The sequence below is a fragment of the Lobosporangium transversale genome (assembly GCF_002105155.1).
Source record: "Lobosporangium transversale strain NRRL 3116 chromosome Unknown BCR41scaffold_5, whole genome shotgun sequence".
NCBI classification, from domain to species: Eukaryota; Fungi; Mortierellomycota; class Mortierellomycetes; order Mortierellales; family Mortierellaceae; genus Lobosporangium; species Lobosporangium transversale.
In genome coordinates this window covers 505184-519201 of record NW_019028983.1, presented here as the reverse complement: position 1 = coordinate 519201, position 14018 = coordinate 505184, and the positions used below count along the sequence as shown (strand labels likewise).

Below are 14018 nucleotides of genomic sequence, written 5' to 3'. Positions count from 1 at the left end.
TGAATGAGTCGAGTAATGCTTTAATGATAGAGCGTGTTGATAAAGAGGAAAACAGACAATAATACATATGAAATTGAGTATAATTAACAAAGAGCAGCAATGTATTTAATAGACGATAGCCTCATCCTAAGGAAAAAAAATAAAAAAAATAAAAAAAAAAATTGGGAGTTATTAGATATGACTTCTCAATCTAACAGTAATCAAAACAAAGGATTTGAAGAAAAAAAAAAAAAAACATACCATCTCTTTGACCTTGGCGAAGCACTCATCATAGAGCTCCTTGTAGTCCTTAGCGCTATCCATATCCTTCTTCTTACCACCCAAAACAACCATCACACAGGACGTGGGACGCTTGGTTGATCCTGCAGCGCCAAGATCTTCTTTCGAGGGCAAGAAAACGTAAGGAACATCGTTTTCCTCACAAAGGACGGGAACGTGAGTGATGACATCAATTGGAGAGATATCGCCGGCAATCAGTACAAGGCCCTTCTCGCCCTTACGGAGACCCTTAACAACCTCTTTAACACCACGCTTCACATGCTTGGCTTTGGCAGCTAAGAAAATAGAAAGAAACATATGAGTGTGTTAAAGCGAGTGATGTATCATAAATTAGATAATTGGGACCAGAGAAAGAGAGCTGATGTGCGTGACATAGATCAGATCCATTTTTTTTTCTTTTGAAAATGTCACTTGATTGGAAAGTTGATTTAAAGAGATAGCGCTGTGAGATACAATTCCCGAAGTAATAATCTTAAATAGAAGAGAATTGGTGGCGCCATGGTGCATTCAGTCATTTGTCTTTTCTCCTGATAAGATCTTGTCAGATAATGGAGAACCAGTGTAACTGTAGGATGTTGTTGTGGTGGTGCTTCTTATCTCAATTGCTAGCAAATAAAGATCGGACTCGAAGACATTGTTCGAGCATAATTTATAGGGTTTGTATGTGCTTATCATTACCTTTCTTGACAGTCTTCAAAAGCTTCTTTGTAAGCTTATCAGCGGCCAAAGGAGCAGCAATGGGCGAAACATCAACAACACGAGGAGCTGCATCGACCTCCATGTCAGACTCATTTCCAGCATCAACAGACTTCTTCTCAGCCTTCTCAGCCTTCTCAGCCTTCTTTTCTTTTTTTTCCTTGCGTTCCTTGGCCATTGTGATGTAAGTATGAGGTGTAGGTGTGGTGTTAGTTGATGAGACGGATGGGTTGAATGCAAAGAAAAACTCTTTTTTTTTGTGCTTTGTTTTGGGGAACGTGATATAGAAGCCACACATGTGACCGTTACTAGATCTTTTTTATTGAACCTATTTGATAAATGGCTTTAATTTAAGCAACCTCTCCACTGCTGCGTCTAAAGTTTCATCCGTCTTGCAGAAAGCAAAACGCGCGAAGTCCTCAGCTAAAGTTCGATTAGGCTTAGAGTAAAACTCGCTCGGGGGGATCGCGCACACACCAATCTCTTTGGTCAGCCAGTAACAGGTTCTGAAATCCTTGGGACGGGATTTCAATAGATCAGGAAACAAGTAATCTTCGGGGACTTGGATCCTGTTCGTGTTGACCAAGATAAAATATGATCCCTCCGGGACGGTGCAAGGCAGTCCAAGCTCACGGAAGACTGACAATAATTTCTCACGCTTGTGTTCATATGCATGAATCTGGCTGCCAAAGAATTTGCGCTCATCTGCTTGCTCAAAGCCAATTGCAGTGGCCTCTTGTAAAGGGGAGTTTACGCAAAAGACGATGCGAGTGTGTGCGGCCAAGGCAGGCTCAACGAGGTTCTTTGGTCCGATCAACCAACCGACACGCCAGCCAGTCGTTCCAAAAGTTTTTCCACCACTTCCAACAGTGATGGTTCGCTCCCACAGACCATCCAAGTTAGCAATACGTTCATGAGTCGTTGGGTTAAAATAAAGCCGATCGTACTATCATAATATTATTAATCAATGCGGTTAGTGAACAGCTTCAACAGTTTTGTCGATTAATAGCTGTCAAAGAATATACATGTGGTATCTACTCGATTCCTTACAACTTCGTCACTAATGATCAGCAGATTGTGCTTAATAGCAAGTGCTCCAATCTCCTCCAATTCTTCACGTGAGAAGACTTTTCCAATAGGGTTGTGAGGTGTATTGAGGACAATTATCTTGGAGCGGGGCGTGATCTTAGATTCGAGCTCTTTGATATCGATTTTCCATTCACTCGCACTCATATCTTTTGAAACATCTCCTACGGGCCTAATAGGGCAATAGACAGGGACACCCCCGTTCATTGTGATATTGGACTGGAGGAGAGTATCATGTGTCATTATTGTAGAATTCTTGTAAACTAGACAAACAGGTTCGTATAGCACTTACAATGTACTGGTCAAAGAAGGGCTCCATCAAGATGACTTCTGAACCTTGATCGAGATATCCTGCAAAAATAGAGAGAATACCTAAAAAAAAGGTTTTTGGACGTGGTCCAATTGATCAATTCAGTTGATGCAAGGCCCTGTCAAGCAAAAACCTAAACTCCAAATATGATCCCGTGGTACCTTCATTCGCGCCAGCAGTAACAACAATCTCAGTTTCTGGATCCAATTGCCTATTGAAGAGAGGACTGTATGACTTTGCTAATGCCTACGAGCTCATGTGTTAGTGCATAGAAAATGTACTCGAATCCTAATGTAAGATGTAATGAGACTATCCCAAGAATCTTGCCAAAACTGGGGTTCAGAGTCATACATTTCTCAACCTTGGACGGCCTTTAGGATGGCTATACTGATTGCATTCGTTATGTAGAAGAGCCTCGCGTGCAGCCTCAATCACAAAATCCGGAGGCGGAAAGCTGTATGCGAAAAAATTTTAAATTCAAGATTCGTAATGTCCTTTTTTCACACTGTTAGTACAATGGCTTTCTCATGCCCTTGATTTCATTTCTGTATCATACAATGCCATTTGTCAAACGAAAATGATGGGCAAGTCTGTTATATGTTTACATTACTTCATAAAGCCTTGACCAAGATTCACAGCCTGGCACTCAAGCGCCAATGGAGTGAAAATAGACCACACTATCATGTAAGAATTAAAGTGAGATACATAGTTAGACAGGTCTGATAGAAAGCAATAGACGGGCGCACAGAAGACACAAGTCACCATTTGGACGAGTACAATAGTAGGGAAAAATTGACGCTTACCATCCTGTTCGAAGTGCGCGACACGTTCTGCAGGAGGAATAGCAGCCGGTGCAGACATATTAGGTTTTACCGCTGTGAGGGGAGTCACTGTGTGACGAAAGCGAATGGGATTGGGGAAATGAGAGGGTAATGAAGACGAGGAGGAAGAGAAAGATGAGAATGGAAACCGACTAGGCTTTATGAGGCGAGCGAGCATCTGTCCGGACGAGCAATGGAGGAGAAAAGTCAAGAAATAAGAAAAAATTTAGATCCGACAAGCACACCATCCGTGACTGAAATTATCTTTATTTTAACTAAATATGCTATGCGCATGTTCTATGCAGGCGGAAAGAAGTTGGCAAATAGGATGATACCCACCAATCCATACATCACAAAAAACGTGCTGACACTCCGGGCCCAGCCGGAACCTAGCGCATTCTTCTCAAATTGATGGGCTGCAAACCAGTAGACAGGTGGCAGACTGGAAAAGTTTCGTGTGATAATTTGAACATGCATTGTTGTTACAGCTGTGAAGAGAAGGACTGTCCACATCACAATGTAAGGAAATGTTTCGGACCTTAAAAACGGCGGCTCACGCCTGTTGGGTGCTACGGGACAGAGGAAGGAGAGAAAAAAGATGTTACGACGTTTAATAAAAAGACAACGCAACCTATAAACATGGAGGAGGCTTCTGTAATGTATCTTCTCTTGTACATGACGCTTGTGATCTTCCAAGGGACAAGGCTCGGCTCAAATCATATGCGGTATAGAAGGCGATGCCAGATGCAGAAAGCGTGATCATCGGCGCAGCCATCAGAAAGTTGGGAATCTGCTTAACTTCATAATAACGGAGAAATCCAATATTCCTATCAAGATAGTAATAGGAGAGCGAATGAGTATCAGTATATCAAAAATATATATATAATTACAAGAATTCTAAAAGTTAGAATGATATTTACCAGTAGAAACCTTGGACAAACGTGTAAATGAAAGGCATTCTGGTATGACACCAAGGTCGCGTGTCAATACCAAATGCTTTAGTGCAATATAGAGAGAAGCCATAGGCTTGTACTGCAAAAAATCCAGACCAAGTGATCAGACACAAGCATCCCGTTTTGACAAGAGCCTTGATCTTATTCTAAGGCGATAAGAAATGGAAGGCAAACAGATTGATCAAAAAAGGAAAAAAGCAAACACCGTCTCCTGAGTAACCCGTACCCAAGTAAAGTTAGAGTCAAATTAATCATACCCAGATAGATGACTGGAGATCAATCATAACAATTAGATCGTAGACAAAAAACCCTGCATAGAGAATGCCATTAGACCTAGCGAGATTGCTAATGGACCAAACGATCGCTGCAGGAAGATATTGTTTACGCGCTGCATATAACATTCCTGTGAACGAGAGTGCTGCAAATAGACTTTCTGCATAGCTAGGGTGACGCCAAGAAAGGTAAATCCAGATTACTCAATATTAATATTAATAAACGAAGAGACAAAAGTAGAAATAAAATGCTTGACTCACATGGCAGACATGAATATGCCTGAGGGTGTCAAGATGTAAAGTAGCGCTGTTAAAAAAGCAAATTGGTCTTGCTTGAAGAGCGTCCGTGATAAACGATAGATCTGAACGGATGCAATAACAAACGACACATTGGAGATCAGGATTCCTGCCAATACCAACAATTGCCTGTAGGAAAGAAACGCATTCAGGGGCGCCAGCACTAAAATCAAAATGGTTGTTAGGGAGAGGCCCTGATAAGGTCATAGTATTTTTGAACATGGTTAAATTGTTACCAGAATTCGCGATCAGTCTCATCAAGCCAGGTAATAGCGGGAAGAAAGCATGGGACTGTTCAAACACATAGTTATTCTCTGCAATATGAACAAAATAAAAGGAATCCCAACGTAAAAACACGCCAAAGATGCTCTTAAACAGCTGTTGCGCCCGAGTTTCGATTGGTAATACAAGCTCGAGTGCAGAGTCATAGTCCTGCACAAGAGCATGAGAAGCTACTGCAATGACCCAGATGACCAACCGCGAAATAAGAGCATAATACGCGATTGTCCCGGACTTGCTTGCCACTAACTGGGAGGCGACCGTATCCGGAGTACCTTTCCGCGCTGCAGTCATTTTTGGTGCCATTCAGACGACGATGAAAATAGAAAAAAAGTTGTGTGCAAAAAAGCATTACAAGTGTCCAGAAATAGACGTCACTTTCTCTCTTTTTTTCCAAACAAGGCCAGCTCTCAAGACAAAGGATCAAGTAGACTACATCAAAATTACAATGTCAAGAAACGACCCACTGAGTCTCCTGCGCGAGTTTACCATCTCTAAGAAACCTATCACGCTTGTCAATGCCGATGGCAATCTTGTGACAGAGCTCACCGAAGCAACTGACGTTGTCTTTGCGGATGATGAGCAGAGATTTCAATTTCCACGCAACACTCCAACTAATTACAGACGTGGTGCATCAGACGAGACTTACAACCTTGAGACACTTCTCTTTCTTTTACAGAAAGCTCACTTGAGTGTGCCAGAGTACTCTTTGGAGGTCGCTCAGAAGGGTATTCCCATCGTTTCGATCCTCGACAAGAGAGGAGTGTTGGACTATCTCACTGGAGTAACCTCCACCTCGAACAATATTCTATATCAACCAACAAACGCTAGTACGTGAAATAGATTCAAACAAAAACATTAACTTGTGTTACTGAGGCGTATATTTTTTATACTTATATTTCAGCAATGTCTTATTTTCAACATTAGGCAAGCGAACAGGAGATGGGGTTGCGGACGATAAGGAGAATGATGCGTCAAAGAAACAAAAGTTATCAGCTCAATCAGGACATATGGACGGAAATGAGGTTTTACGAATGACCATCATGAGGGAAAGGCTAGCCAGGACAACTGCCAGTGTGTTGCGAGGCAATAAGGTAGGTTATTAGTATGCAGAGAAGAGTTTTCAGCTCGAAGGATCATGTAGCTATGTATTATCTCACCAAAACCCTGACCAGAGGTTTGAGGAAATCACTCTTGTCGTTTGCAGTCTTTTGCCAACATCCAAAAGATCGGAGCAAGTATTCTTCTCAAGAATAAATCCAAGGACGAGAAGGCACCAACTAAAAAGCCGGATCCAAAGCAATCAGGATCGGCAACTCTACCAAGTTCGTCTTCGCGTACTGTTTCCACAGCAGGCGTAACAGCATCGCGTTCTGGAACCGGCTCATCATCTCAGAATAAATCCAAATCATGTAAGACTTGGAGCTTGGGAAGTGCATGGATTTATTTTTGACCATGAGTCACTTGGGTCTTCATGAGCTATTCGCTATTCTTACACGACAATTTGTTCGTCTATTGCTCTATAGCATCCTCGCGTATTCCGATCATCATTGTTCCTGCAGCAATGACATCCATGTTGACAATGTACAATGTGAAGCAGTTCTTGGAGGATCAACTGTAGGTTAAAGCACATGTATTACGAGGAGAACCAGGGTCAAATCCAAATTATATATCCTAAAAGTACTCATGGAATTTTCTTTCCCGTATTATTTGTATTATTTGTATTATAATGAATAGATTCGTGAATAGTGAGGATATTCGCAATCAAGGAGTTACTAAGCCATCACGGCTTTCAATTGAGCGTCGCCAGAAGCCTAATGAACCCCACAAAACACCCTATCATGTCATTGAGAACGCAGATCAGCTTAAAGACGAAGACTGGGATCGTGTAGTGTGTGTTTTTACAACTGGGGCTGAGTGGCAATTTAAAAAGTGGAAGTGGCAGACCCCTGTCCAACTATTTGCCCAAGTCAAAGGTTTTTATGTCAAATGGGCAGATGAGCAACCGAAGGAGATTATCAAGTCTTGGAATGTCGAAATCTTGAATGTGAGTGTAAAATTTTTGGTTTTTATTTCACTGTACCTTTTTTTTTTTTTTTTTTTTAACTTTTTATTATAGACACTGACCGAGTGCTTGATAAACCTTTTTTCATTTATAAATGGTACCCTTCAGTTAAACCGTCATCGTCGGCATGCTGATAGAGCTGTGGTAACAGAGTTTTGGGATCGTCTTCAGGCCTGGTGCTTGGCAAACAAACCTCATTTAGCTTATTAGACACCCAAAAGCGCACTCAGACACATTAAACAAGGAACTTGTAAAATAGAAAAGCATCGAAAAATTTCATCTTTGAAATAAATGTTGTATTTAGTAATTAAGATGACTTTATAATATAGGACTTGACAATGATAGTCCTAGATTGCGTGTATCTTTTAATAGCCGATCTATCTCCATCTGCTTATTTGATGGGTCTTGTCCTTCTGATGAATGCAATTGTTGTTGCTTGACATTTGAAAGGATGGCCTCTAACGCCTTCTCTAATACGTCTAATTGTTCCTTCGCTGTGCTATCTCCTGACGACATTTCTATAGAAACCCGTAACTGCCTTATGACGCGAGGAACATATTTACCAGAAGCATGAAGCATGTGTCCTGTCCACTTTTGAAAGGCGATCAAAGCCACGATATGAAGCATGAGTGCGTGGTCTATAGATGAAGTGATCTCCTGTAGTACCTTGCGTAGCCCTTTCATATGTTCAGCAAGAAATAGACTATGATCATAGGGGGAAAAAAAAATGAGTATATGAAAGAGAAAACGTGCACCTTATCTAATCTTCAATATGTCCAATTGTTCCTCACCTATCATTCAGTTGATCAGTAGCAGTAGTGTTAAGTTCAAAGCCCAAGTCTTTGCGCAGCGATGACCAGAGACCTAAGTACTCGGTTAAATTTTTTTGCTTCCCGCTGCCCGCTGTGGACCTACGCATCTTCTTGAGCGTGTCACTCACTTTCTGCGGAACAAGTTCAACTAAAAGTGAGGCTTCTTCTGCAGAGAGGGAAAAAGGCACTTGTGCAGTGTTGGACGACGGGGTGACATCGGCTTGGCAGTGATATTTCATAAAGGATTGATTCACTAGCTTCAAGGTCTCTGCGAGCTCTGAGGCTGAAGAAGCTGCCTTATTAAGATTGGCAGTATATAGCGTGACTAAATCTAGAAGCTCAACTGATAATGACTGTAGAAGATATTTACTAAGGGAGTTCCTTGCAGAATCATCTGGCAGACCCCATGGACCCGTGTTATTGTTAGTAATTTCCAAAATCAAAACGTCATCAAGGTGAAATGAACAAGTCCTTAGCAAGAGTTTTTTTTTTTGGAAAGAGATTACCTTCAAAAACATCAATACCTTGAGACGAGAGTTCGATACGCTTCGACAGAGATGCAATAGCTGATGAAACTGCCTTGTTCCCTGAAGTATTTTTGGCCTCTATTTCTTCATCCTTCTCCTCGCCCTGTACCTGATCCAAAACTATAGATCGGTTTCTGTCCCTCAAATTTTGGATTAAATCCCCATTCAGCACCTTTGCTATCATGTTTATCAACGCAGGATCAAAATCTGGTTCCAATCGCTCGACTTCTTTCTTGATATCTTGAATTGTTAAAAAGTCCTGAATCCGCTTATTATTTGGTCCATCTTTCTTTCTTCCTCCTTGCAAAGAAGCTTTAGTATGATGACTGTTATTCTTTTTCAGGGAATCTAGCGCACTCATAGCGTGCTCTACAAACCCTTTTAGACTAGAATGACTGTTGCCTTGGCCAGCAAAATAGGGTTCATAATCATCTTGGTCATCCTGGCCACATAACTGCTGATTATCTCCAAAAGACAAACGCCAAGAGACCAAATTCTCGAGGCTACGATCAAGAAGAGGTCCCATTTTCATAAGACATTTCTGGAGCTGACCTGAAGTGACAACAATGCTATCATGGATCACGAAAGTCTCTTGCGGCAATCCGCCACCAAAGCCAGTCATCGATGGGTCTTGCTCTGGTGAAATAACGATGCGCGATGTCGGCTCCATAAGGCTGGGGAGTTGACGGAGCAAACTGGATATGTCATCTTTGGTAAAAGGTGTTGGAAGTAATGGCTATCAGCAAGGAAAAAAAAAAAAAAAAAAAAAAAAGTATCGAAGCCGATAATTTAGCTTAAAGCGCTTTGTTACAACGGACCCTAAATCTATCATTGATCCATTCGCCACTTTTACCTTGACATCGATCCATGACAAATTTGAAATTGCATCCTCCACGCTAGCGTCAACGATCGACCAGATGCTGTCTTTTACAGCATGTGTTTCCAAAATGAGAGCGGAAGGATGATTTGATCGAAGATATGCCTTTGGATCTATTATTCCACGTTTCCTGACGGCGCCTAGCTCTACTCCGAGAATAGGAGGGGGAAAAAATCAAATACGCGATTTACCAATCAGTTATTCAAATGGGTGTGATGACTATAGCTTTAAAGCTTATGGTAAGCATGCCTTTTTTTTTTTTTTTTTTTTTTTTTTTTTTACCGATGAATCCATTATCTTTAAAGAATGTCTCAATCCATTCTGTCTGCTGTTGTTCATATGAGCTAGGCTCAAACTGGCCCTGTTCGTTTGTTCCCTTGAAAACTCCTGGTAATGTATTTCTGACTCCGCTTTCCTTAGAAAGCAGATCGCACAGCCCATAAAACAACTGACTCTGAACGACATTCATTGAACGTAGAGATTGTAAACTAGTGGGTCTATTTAAAAAAAAAAGAAAAGAAAAGGATAAGCATGGATTTCCTATTGAGATTATACAAAAATAAGAATAAAAATCCAAGAGGAAGCAAGCGCCATTTGCGTACTCTTTTAAATCACTAAGCGCTTTAAGTAAAGCCATCTTTTCCTTCTCCAGAAAAGAAGGGGAAACGACCAAGCCTCGGTCGACGGTATCCCATTGCCCTGAAATAGCCCTTCCAACTCGATCTTTTAAAAACTAAGGAGATGATGGCACAAAACTCCAAATTAGTTAATCACTCCATTTCCATTTTTTTACCTTTTATTCCTGGCGAGGTATAACAAGACGCAAAAATCAAACCATTTACCTGACGCATGAAGTCTATGTTGAATTTGAATTTGCGACACGACTCCATGATAGAGAAATATCCTTGTCGAGCCAGCTCCTCATTTAATTGTGATACCATAGTATCAAGATACTCTCTATTCAAAATTTGTAAATGGTGTGTTAGCATTTAAAGGAAGAGAGTAAAAAAAATAAAGATAAATAAAAAAAAACTTACGCCTGAAGGAGCTCATCCTGAACCTGAAGTAGTGTAGTAGGTTTCGAGCGGATCAATTCCTGCACGCATTCTTGGATATCCGATAATTGGGCATTCAACACCTTGGGCAAATCGAGTAAACTAACACGACCTGAATATTATTATTATTAAAAATAAAATAAAAAGTAAAAATTAGGAACAAAGAAAGGTGTGAAGAAACACAGGTGAGCAACAGCTGCTCCATAATTGCTCTATGCTTGCTGACCTTGCCGTTTCTCCAATTGCAAAAAGATATCTTTTGTCAGTTGCTCATGAGTAATGAACGATCTCCCATCGAGTGATGTTGCAATGCTGCTAAGATAACCGAGACGCACAAGACTATGAACAAGGTTTCCACAAGCGTCCTCTGAGAGATTGGCAGGGCCCCGAATATCCTCAATATTGTCGCGTATACCGAAGAAAGTCCTCCAGATGGTGTTCATGATCTCTTTTAAAATAATATAATAATCAATGCACCAAGAACATGTACAGTTGAAGCAGTATGTTTGTACTCCCACATTGATTTGGGATAATGTTTGCCAAAGAAGGAAGTCAAAAAATATCATTCACAAGTTGAATGGGGCAATATCTTTCATTTTTCAATCTCTTGCTCATTCATCGCCATGTCCACTCCTCAAGAGATCTTCAAGGCTATCGCCACCATCCCTTCATACTCGGACGCTGTTATCCTTCCAAATTCAAAAGAGAATGCTCTAAGTAAGTGTTATAAGGGTTATATTTTGTTCCCACGAAAAAGAGCAAAATAAACATTGGTAGGTCTTCAGACAGCTGTTCAACTCGACTGATTGACCAATTGCTATTTTTACCTGTTCCTGCTTCCTTCCTTGCTATACCAAAGACATCCAGGTCTTTCTTTCGCAAAGAGATCTCGAAAGAAATGTTAAGCGCAAGTTTACGCGTACAGTTATTGCCTCGTTTGCGCCGAATAAGTTCACTCCGTTGGTCTTAAGCGGGCCTTCTGTTGATACAGGCGATGCTATTGCCCAGGCCACTTCACCGTCTGGTAAACTCGTAGCTGTTCTGCGCTCTGTCAATGGCGAGAAAAAGAGACACTTTGTCGAGGTGAGGCAAATAGAAACAAACAGGGGTTAAATTTAAATGATACATTAGTCTCACAAAGGGAGAAAGAGAGATATTGCCACTAAACCATTTCATTAATACCCATCACTACTACAGATCTGGTCTGAAGGCTCCATTCTTCATTTACTGGAGGCTACTTCCATTCATGACGACTTTTATGCGGATTCGACATTCGGAACGCTCGAATGGTCGCCCGATGAGACCAAAGTTGTTTATGTCGCAGATCGAAAGAAGAGTGAAAACGCAGTGGAAGTAAGTGATGGCTAATCTAACCAACCAGACGACGGGTATAAAGATTATGGACCAGAGAATCAACATGATATCATTTCTCATTTTGATCAATATCCTTAGAAATATGCATATAAACCCGATTGGGGGGAGACATTCACTGGGAAGCGTGAGCCTTCCTTAGTTATTGTTGACGTTGTGACCTTGGAAATCAAGATCCTTGACCGCTTGGAAGGCGACATGAGCCCTGGGCAAGCCATCTTCTCGCACGATTCCAATTCACTCATCTTTACAGGGTATCACCGTGATCCTCAGTTTCATGGAATTGTGTATTGCCAAAACAGACTGTAAGTGCAACAAATAGTGTCTCTTCGAAGAATCATGATGCTGATTGATTGAAAGCGCTTTGATGTTGAATCAAAACTTGTGTTTGTGAGTTATTGATAGTACTGGACTTTATCAGATTAACCTTGACGGCACTGGTCTGAAGCATCTAATCGGAGATATCAAGAGCGCAAGGTCTCCAAGATTAAATAAGGAGGGCACAACCTTGGTAAGTAGGAAGTCTATCTGGAGCTAGGGTAGATGATACCCATTGACTTAATTCCATAATAAATATCTGTCTACTAACGTAACTTATTGAATAGGTGTTCTTGTCAAACCAAGTGAACGGACCGCATGCCAGCTGTGCCAAGTTGTGGAAAGTAAAGCATGTTATTCAGATCATCATAATTATGAAGCGAACGTCTCCCTGTTATTTCTGTTAACATATCTATCCGTGTAACATGACTCTGCATAGCTTGATATCGCTTCGGGCAAGGTTTCAACTGTGGTGGACTATGTTCGGAAAGCAGATGATAAGACGGGGTTCCCTGGCCTTTATATAGACCAACTCCCCAAACAAACCTGGATATCGTCTACAAAAATTATTACATCTTCCGCATGGCGTACTCGCCGTACACTACTTTTGATTGATACCGAATCCGGCGCTGTTGAGGAGTTAACTCCGCTGTCTCAGTACCCTGGTGCTGTCACTGCACTATTTGCTAACTCGCATTGGATTTTGGCTACATACTCGACACCTACAGAGCCTTGGGCGTTGTGGTTGGGCCAGATTGATGCAAGCAATGGAGGCAAAGACCTGAAGGTCAACTTCACAATCCTAGAGAATAGTAAATCCGAGAAGGCCAAGCCGTTTTACCAACCTCACTCATGGTCTATTGTAGGTAACATTCCAGGTCAATTGGAGAGTCTGGAAGCATTGTATCTGCATCCCTTTAAGTCAGATAGCAATGCTCAGCAAACCAGCGCAGTCGGTGGATCCAAGCCACCTTTGGTGATTTTCCCTCATGGAGGGCCCCATTCGGGATTTACAGCTGAGTTTTCAGCCTTGAGCTTGGTCCTTGTTGGACTGGGGTTTGCTGTCGCTTGTGGTAAGTTTTATTATTGTTGTTGCTTTCTCTATTTATTTTAATTAGTTATTAAATTTGATTATGGTTTCGTTGGCAGCTAACATACCCTTCTCAAATTTGTACTGGTTATAATAATAGTCAACTTTACAGGAAGCCTTGGATTTGGACAAGACAATGTTGAAGCGTTAGTCGGAAAGGTCGGCGACCTAGATGTCAAGCAGTGCGAAGCTGTTCGTGACCATATTATATCTCTAGGCGAGGTAGATCCCGAACGCACTTGCTTGACAGGAGGAAGCCATGGTGGATTCATTGTTGCGCATTTGCTGAAGGACCCCAGTTGGAAGGCCGCTGTATTACGTAATCCTGTTACAGACATACCTGCCATGACAGGTGTCACCGACATTACGGATTGGTGCTATGCTATCAACGCCCTGTCTTATGATATGGAATCGCCGCCTACTTCCACGTTGTCGAACCTAGAGTGGTTCACCAAGATGCGCCGTGCCTCACCAATGGAGCATGTTGAAAAAGTGGTGACTCCTACCTTAGTATTACTGGGAGCAGGCGACCGTCGTGTGCCACCTAGCCAAGGAATATCGTGGTGGCAAGCGCGTCAAAACTCAATCAAGAAGGAGAGCCGCGAGAAGAATGCATCTATCAATAAGATCCAGATCTTTGAAGGCACAGGCCATGCTTTGGATTCCGTAGAGGCTGAGAGTAACTCAACCTATAATCTTGCTAACTTCTTGGTCGAGTATACTCGCATCGACAAACCCGCGACCGAAACTGGCCGTCAAGGAGAGGGTGGACGTGGCGCCTATATATAAATTATAGATAGAAAGGGGAAACAATGTTCAAGAACACACACAAACAAATGTTGCATGATCAGCTTTGTATCTATTGAGAACCAGTTACCACCGGGCTGTCGCGACAATACACGTGATCAGA

At 41.7% G+C, this 14018-nt stretch overlaps 6 protein-coding genes across 6 annotated transcripts; 2 read left to right on the top strand and 4 right to left on the bottom strand.

Annotated features, from left to right (window-relative positions):
• Positions 1-5: 5 nt before the first annotated feature.
• Positions 6-1211, bottom strand: BCR41DRAFT_332383 (50S ribosomal protein L30e-like protein). Its single transcript, XM_022021849.1, has 3 exons — positions 958-1211; positions 241-554; positions 6-126 (listed from the first exon to the last, which is right to left on the bottom strand). Exons 1-3 carry the CDS (start codon positions 1151-1153, stop codon positions 106-108), a joined length of 531 nt encoding a protein of 176 aa, XP_021884750.1. The 5' UTR covers positions 1154-1211; the 3' UTR covers positions 6-105.
• A 38-nt stretch (positions 1212-1249) lies between these two features.
• On the bottom strand, positions 1250-3418 carry BCR41DRAFT_347210 (pyridoxal phosphate-dependent transferase). Its single transcript, XM_022023057.1, has 7 exons — positions 3175-3418; positions 2982-3048; positions 2723-2825; positions 2533-2617; positions 2354-2433; positions 2026-2280; positions 1250-1921 (listed from the first exon to the last, which is right to left on the bottom strand). Exons 1-7 carry the CDS (start codon positions 3368-3370, stop codon positions 1304-1306), a joined length of 1404 nt encoding a protein of 467 aa, XP_021884749.1. The 5' UTR covers positions 3371-3418; the 3' UTR covers positions 1250-1303.
• Positions 3419-3651: 233 nt separating this feature from the next.
• On the bottom strand, positions 3652-5316 carry BCR41DRAFT_347206 (GPI mannosyltransferase 2). The gene is made up of 5 exons (XM_022023056.1): positions 4951-5316; positions 4679-4877; positions 4403-4586; positions 4113-4291; positions 3652-4019 (listed from the first exon to the last, which is right to left on the bottom strand). Exons 1-5 carry the CDS (start codon positions 5297-5299, stop codon positions 3824-3826), a joined length of 1107 nt encoding a protein of 368 aa, XP_021884748.1. The 5' UTR covers positions 5300-5316; the 3' UTR covers positions 3652-3823.
• A 125-nt stretch (positions 5317-5441) lies between these two features.
• BCR41DRAFT_300633 (RNA pol II accessory factor, Cdc73 family-domain-containing protein) lies at positions 5442-7268 on the top strand (the record flags this gene model as incomplete). The annotated part of the gene is made up of 6 exons (XM_022020579.1): positions 5442-5823; positions 5921-6087; positions 6246-6426; positions 6520-6610; positions 6731-7040; positions 7167-7268. 6 exons carry the CDS (start codon positions 5442-5444, stop codon positions 7266-7268), a joined length of 1233 nt encoding a protein of 410 aa, XP_021884747.1.
• A 108-nt stretch (positions 7269-7376) lies between these two features.
• Positions 7377-10820, bottom strand: BCR41DRAFT_419421 (hypothetical protein; the record flags this gene model as incomplete). The annotated part of the gene is made up of 9 exons (XM_022029759.1): positions 10556-10820; positions 10312-10441; positions 10117-10231; positions 9877-10007; positions 9557-9771; positions 9251-9420; positions 8377-9133; positions 7850-8264; positions 7377-7761 (listed from the first exon to the last, which is right to left on the bottom strand). The coding sequence occupies exons 1-9, from the start codon at positions 10770-10772 to the stop codon at positions 7377-7379; spliced, it is 2535 nt and encodes an 844-aa protein (XP_021884746.1). The 5' UTR covers positions 10773-10820.
• Positions 10821-10915: 95 nt separating this feature from the next.
• BCR41DRAFT_347202 (Alpha/Beta hydrolase protein) lies at positions 10916-13939 on the top strand. Its single transcript, XM_022023055.1, has 8 exons — positions 10916-11046; positions 11189-11412; positions 11527-11682; positions 11782-12005; positions 12106-12211; positions 12306-12362; positions 12458-13091; positions 13209-13939. Exons 1-8 carry the CDS (start codon positions 10953-10955, stop codon positions 13895-13897), a joined length of 2184 nt encoding a protein of 727 aa, XP_021884745.1. The 5' UTR covers positions 10916-10952; the 3' UTR covers positions 13898-13939.
• The last annotated feature ends 79 nt before the right edge of the window (positions 13940-14018 follow it).

Bases quoted from the DNA above. Each gene is read 5' to 3' on its own strand.
- BCR41DRAFT_332383 (XM_022021849.1), bottom strand. From the start codon at position 1,153: ATGGCCAAGGAACGCAAGGAAAAAAAAGAAAAGAAGGCTGAGAAGGCT. The intron at 555-957 runs GTAATGATAAGC...CTATTTTCTTAG, and splicing joins TTTGAAGACTGTCAAGAAAG to CTGCCAAAGCCAAGCATGTG. The intron at 127-240 runs GTATGTTTTTTT...TTTTTTCCTTAG, and splicing joins TCGCCAAGGTCAAAGAGATG to GATGAGGCTATCGTCTATTA.
- BCR41DRAFT_347210 (XM_022023057.1), bottom strand. From the start codon at position 3,370: ATGCTCGCTCGCCTCATAAAGCCTAGTCGGTTTCCATTCTCATCTTTC. The intron at 2,281-2,353 runs GTAAGTGCTATA...ACTCTCCTCCAG, and splicing joins CCTTCTTTGACCAGTACATT to TCCAATATCACAATGAACGG. The intron at 1,922-2,025 runs GTAAGGAATCGA...ATATTATGATAG, and splicing joins TGATCATTAGTGACGAAGTT to TACGATCGGCTTTATTTTAA.
- BCR41DRAFT_347206 (XM_022023056.1), bottom strand. From the start codon at position 5,299: ATGGCACCAAAAATGACTGCAGCGCGGAAAGGTACTCCGGATACGGTC. The intron at 4,878-4,950 runs GTAACAATTTAA...TTTTGATTTTAG, and splicing joins GAGACTGATCGCGAATTCTG to TGCTGGCGCCCCTGAATGCG. The intron at 4,020-4,112 runs GTAAATATCATT...CTATCTTGATAG, and splicing joins TTTGTCCAAGGTTTCTACTG to GAATATTGGATTTCTCCGTT.
- BCR41DRAFT_347202 (XM_022023055.1), top strand. From the start codon at position 10,953: ATGTCCACTCCTCAAGAGATCTTCAAGGCTATCGCCACCATCCCTTCA. The intron at 12,212-12,305 runs GTAAGTAGGAAG...CTTATTGAATAG, and splicing joins ATAAGGAGGGCACAACCTTG to GTGTTCTTGTCAAACCAAGT. The intron at 12,363-12,457 runs GTAAAGCATGTT...GACTCTGCATAG, and splicing joins GCTGTGCCAAGTTGTGGAAA to CTTGATATCGCTTCGGGCAA.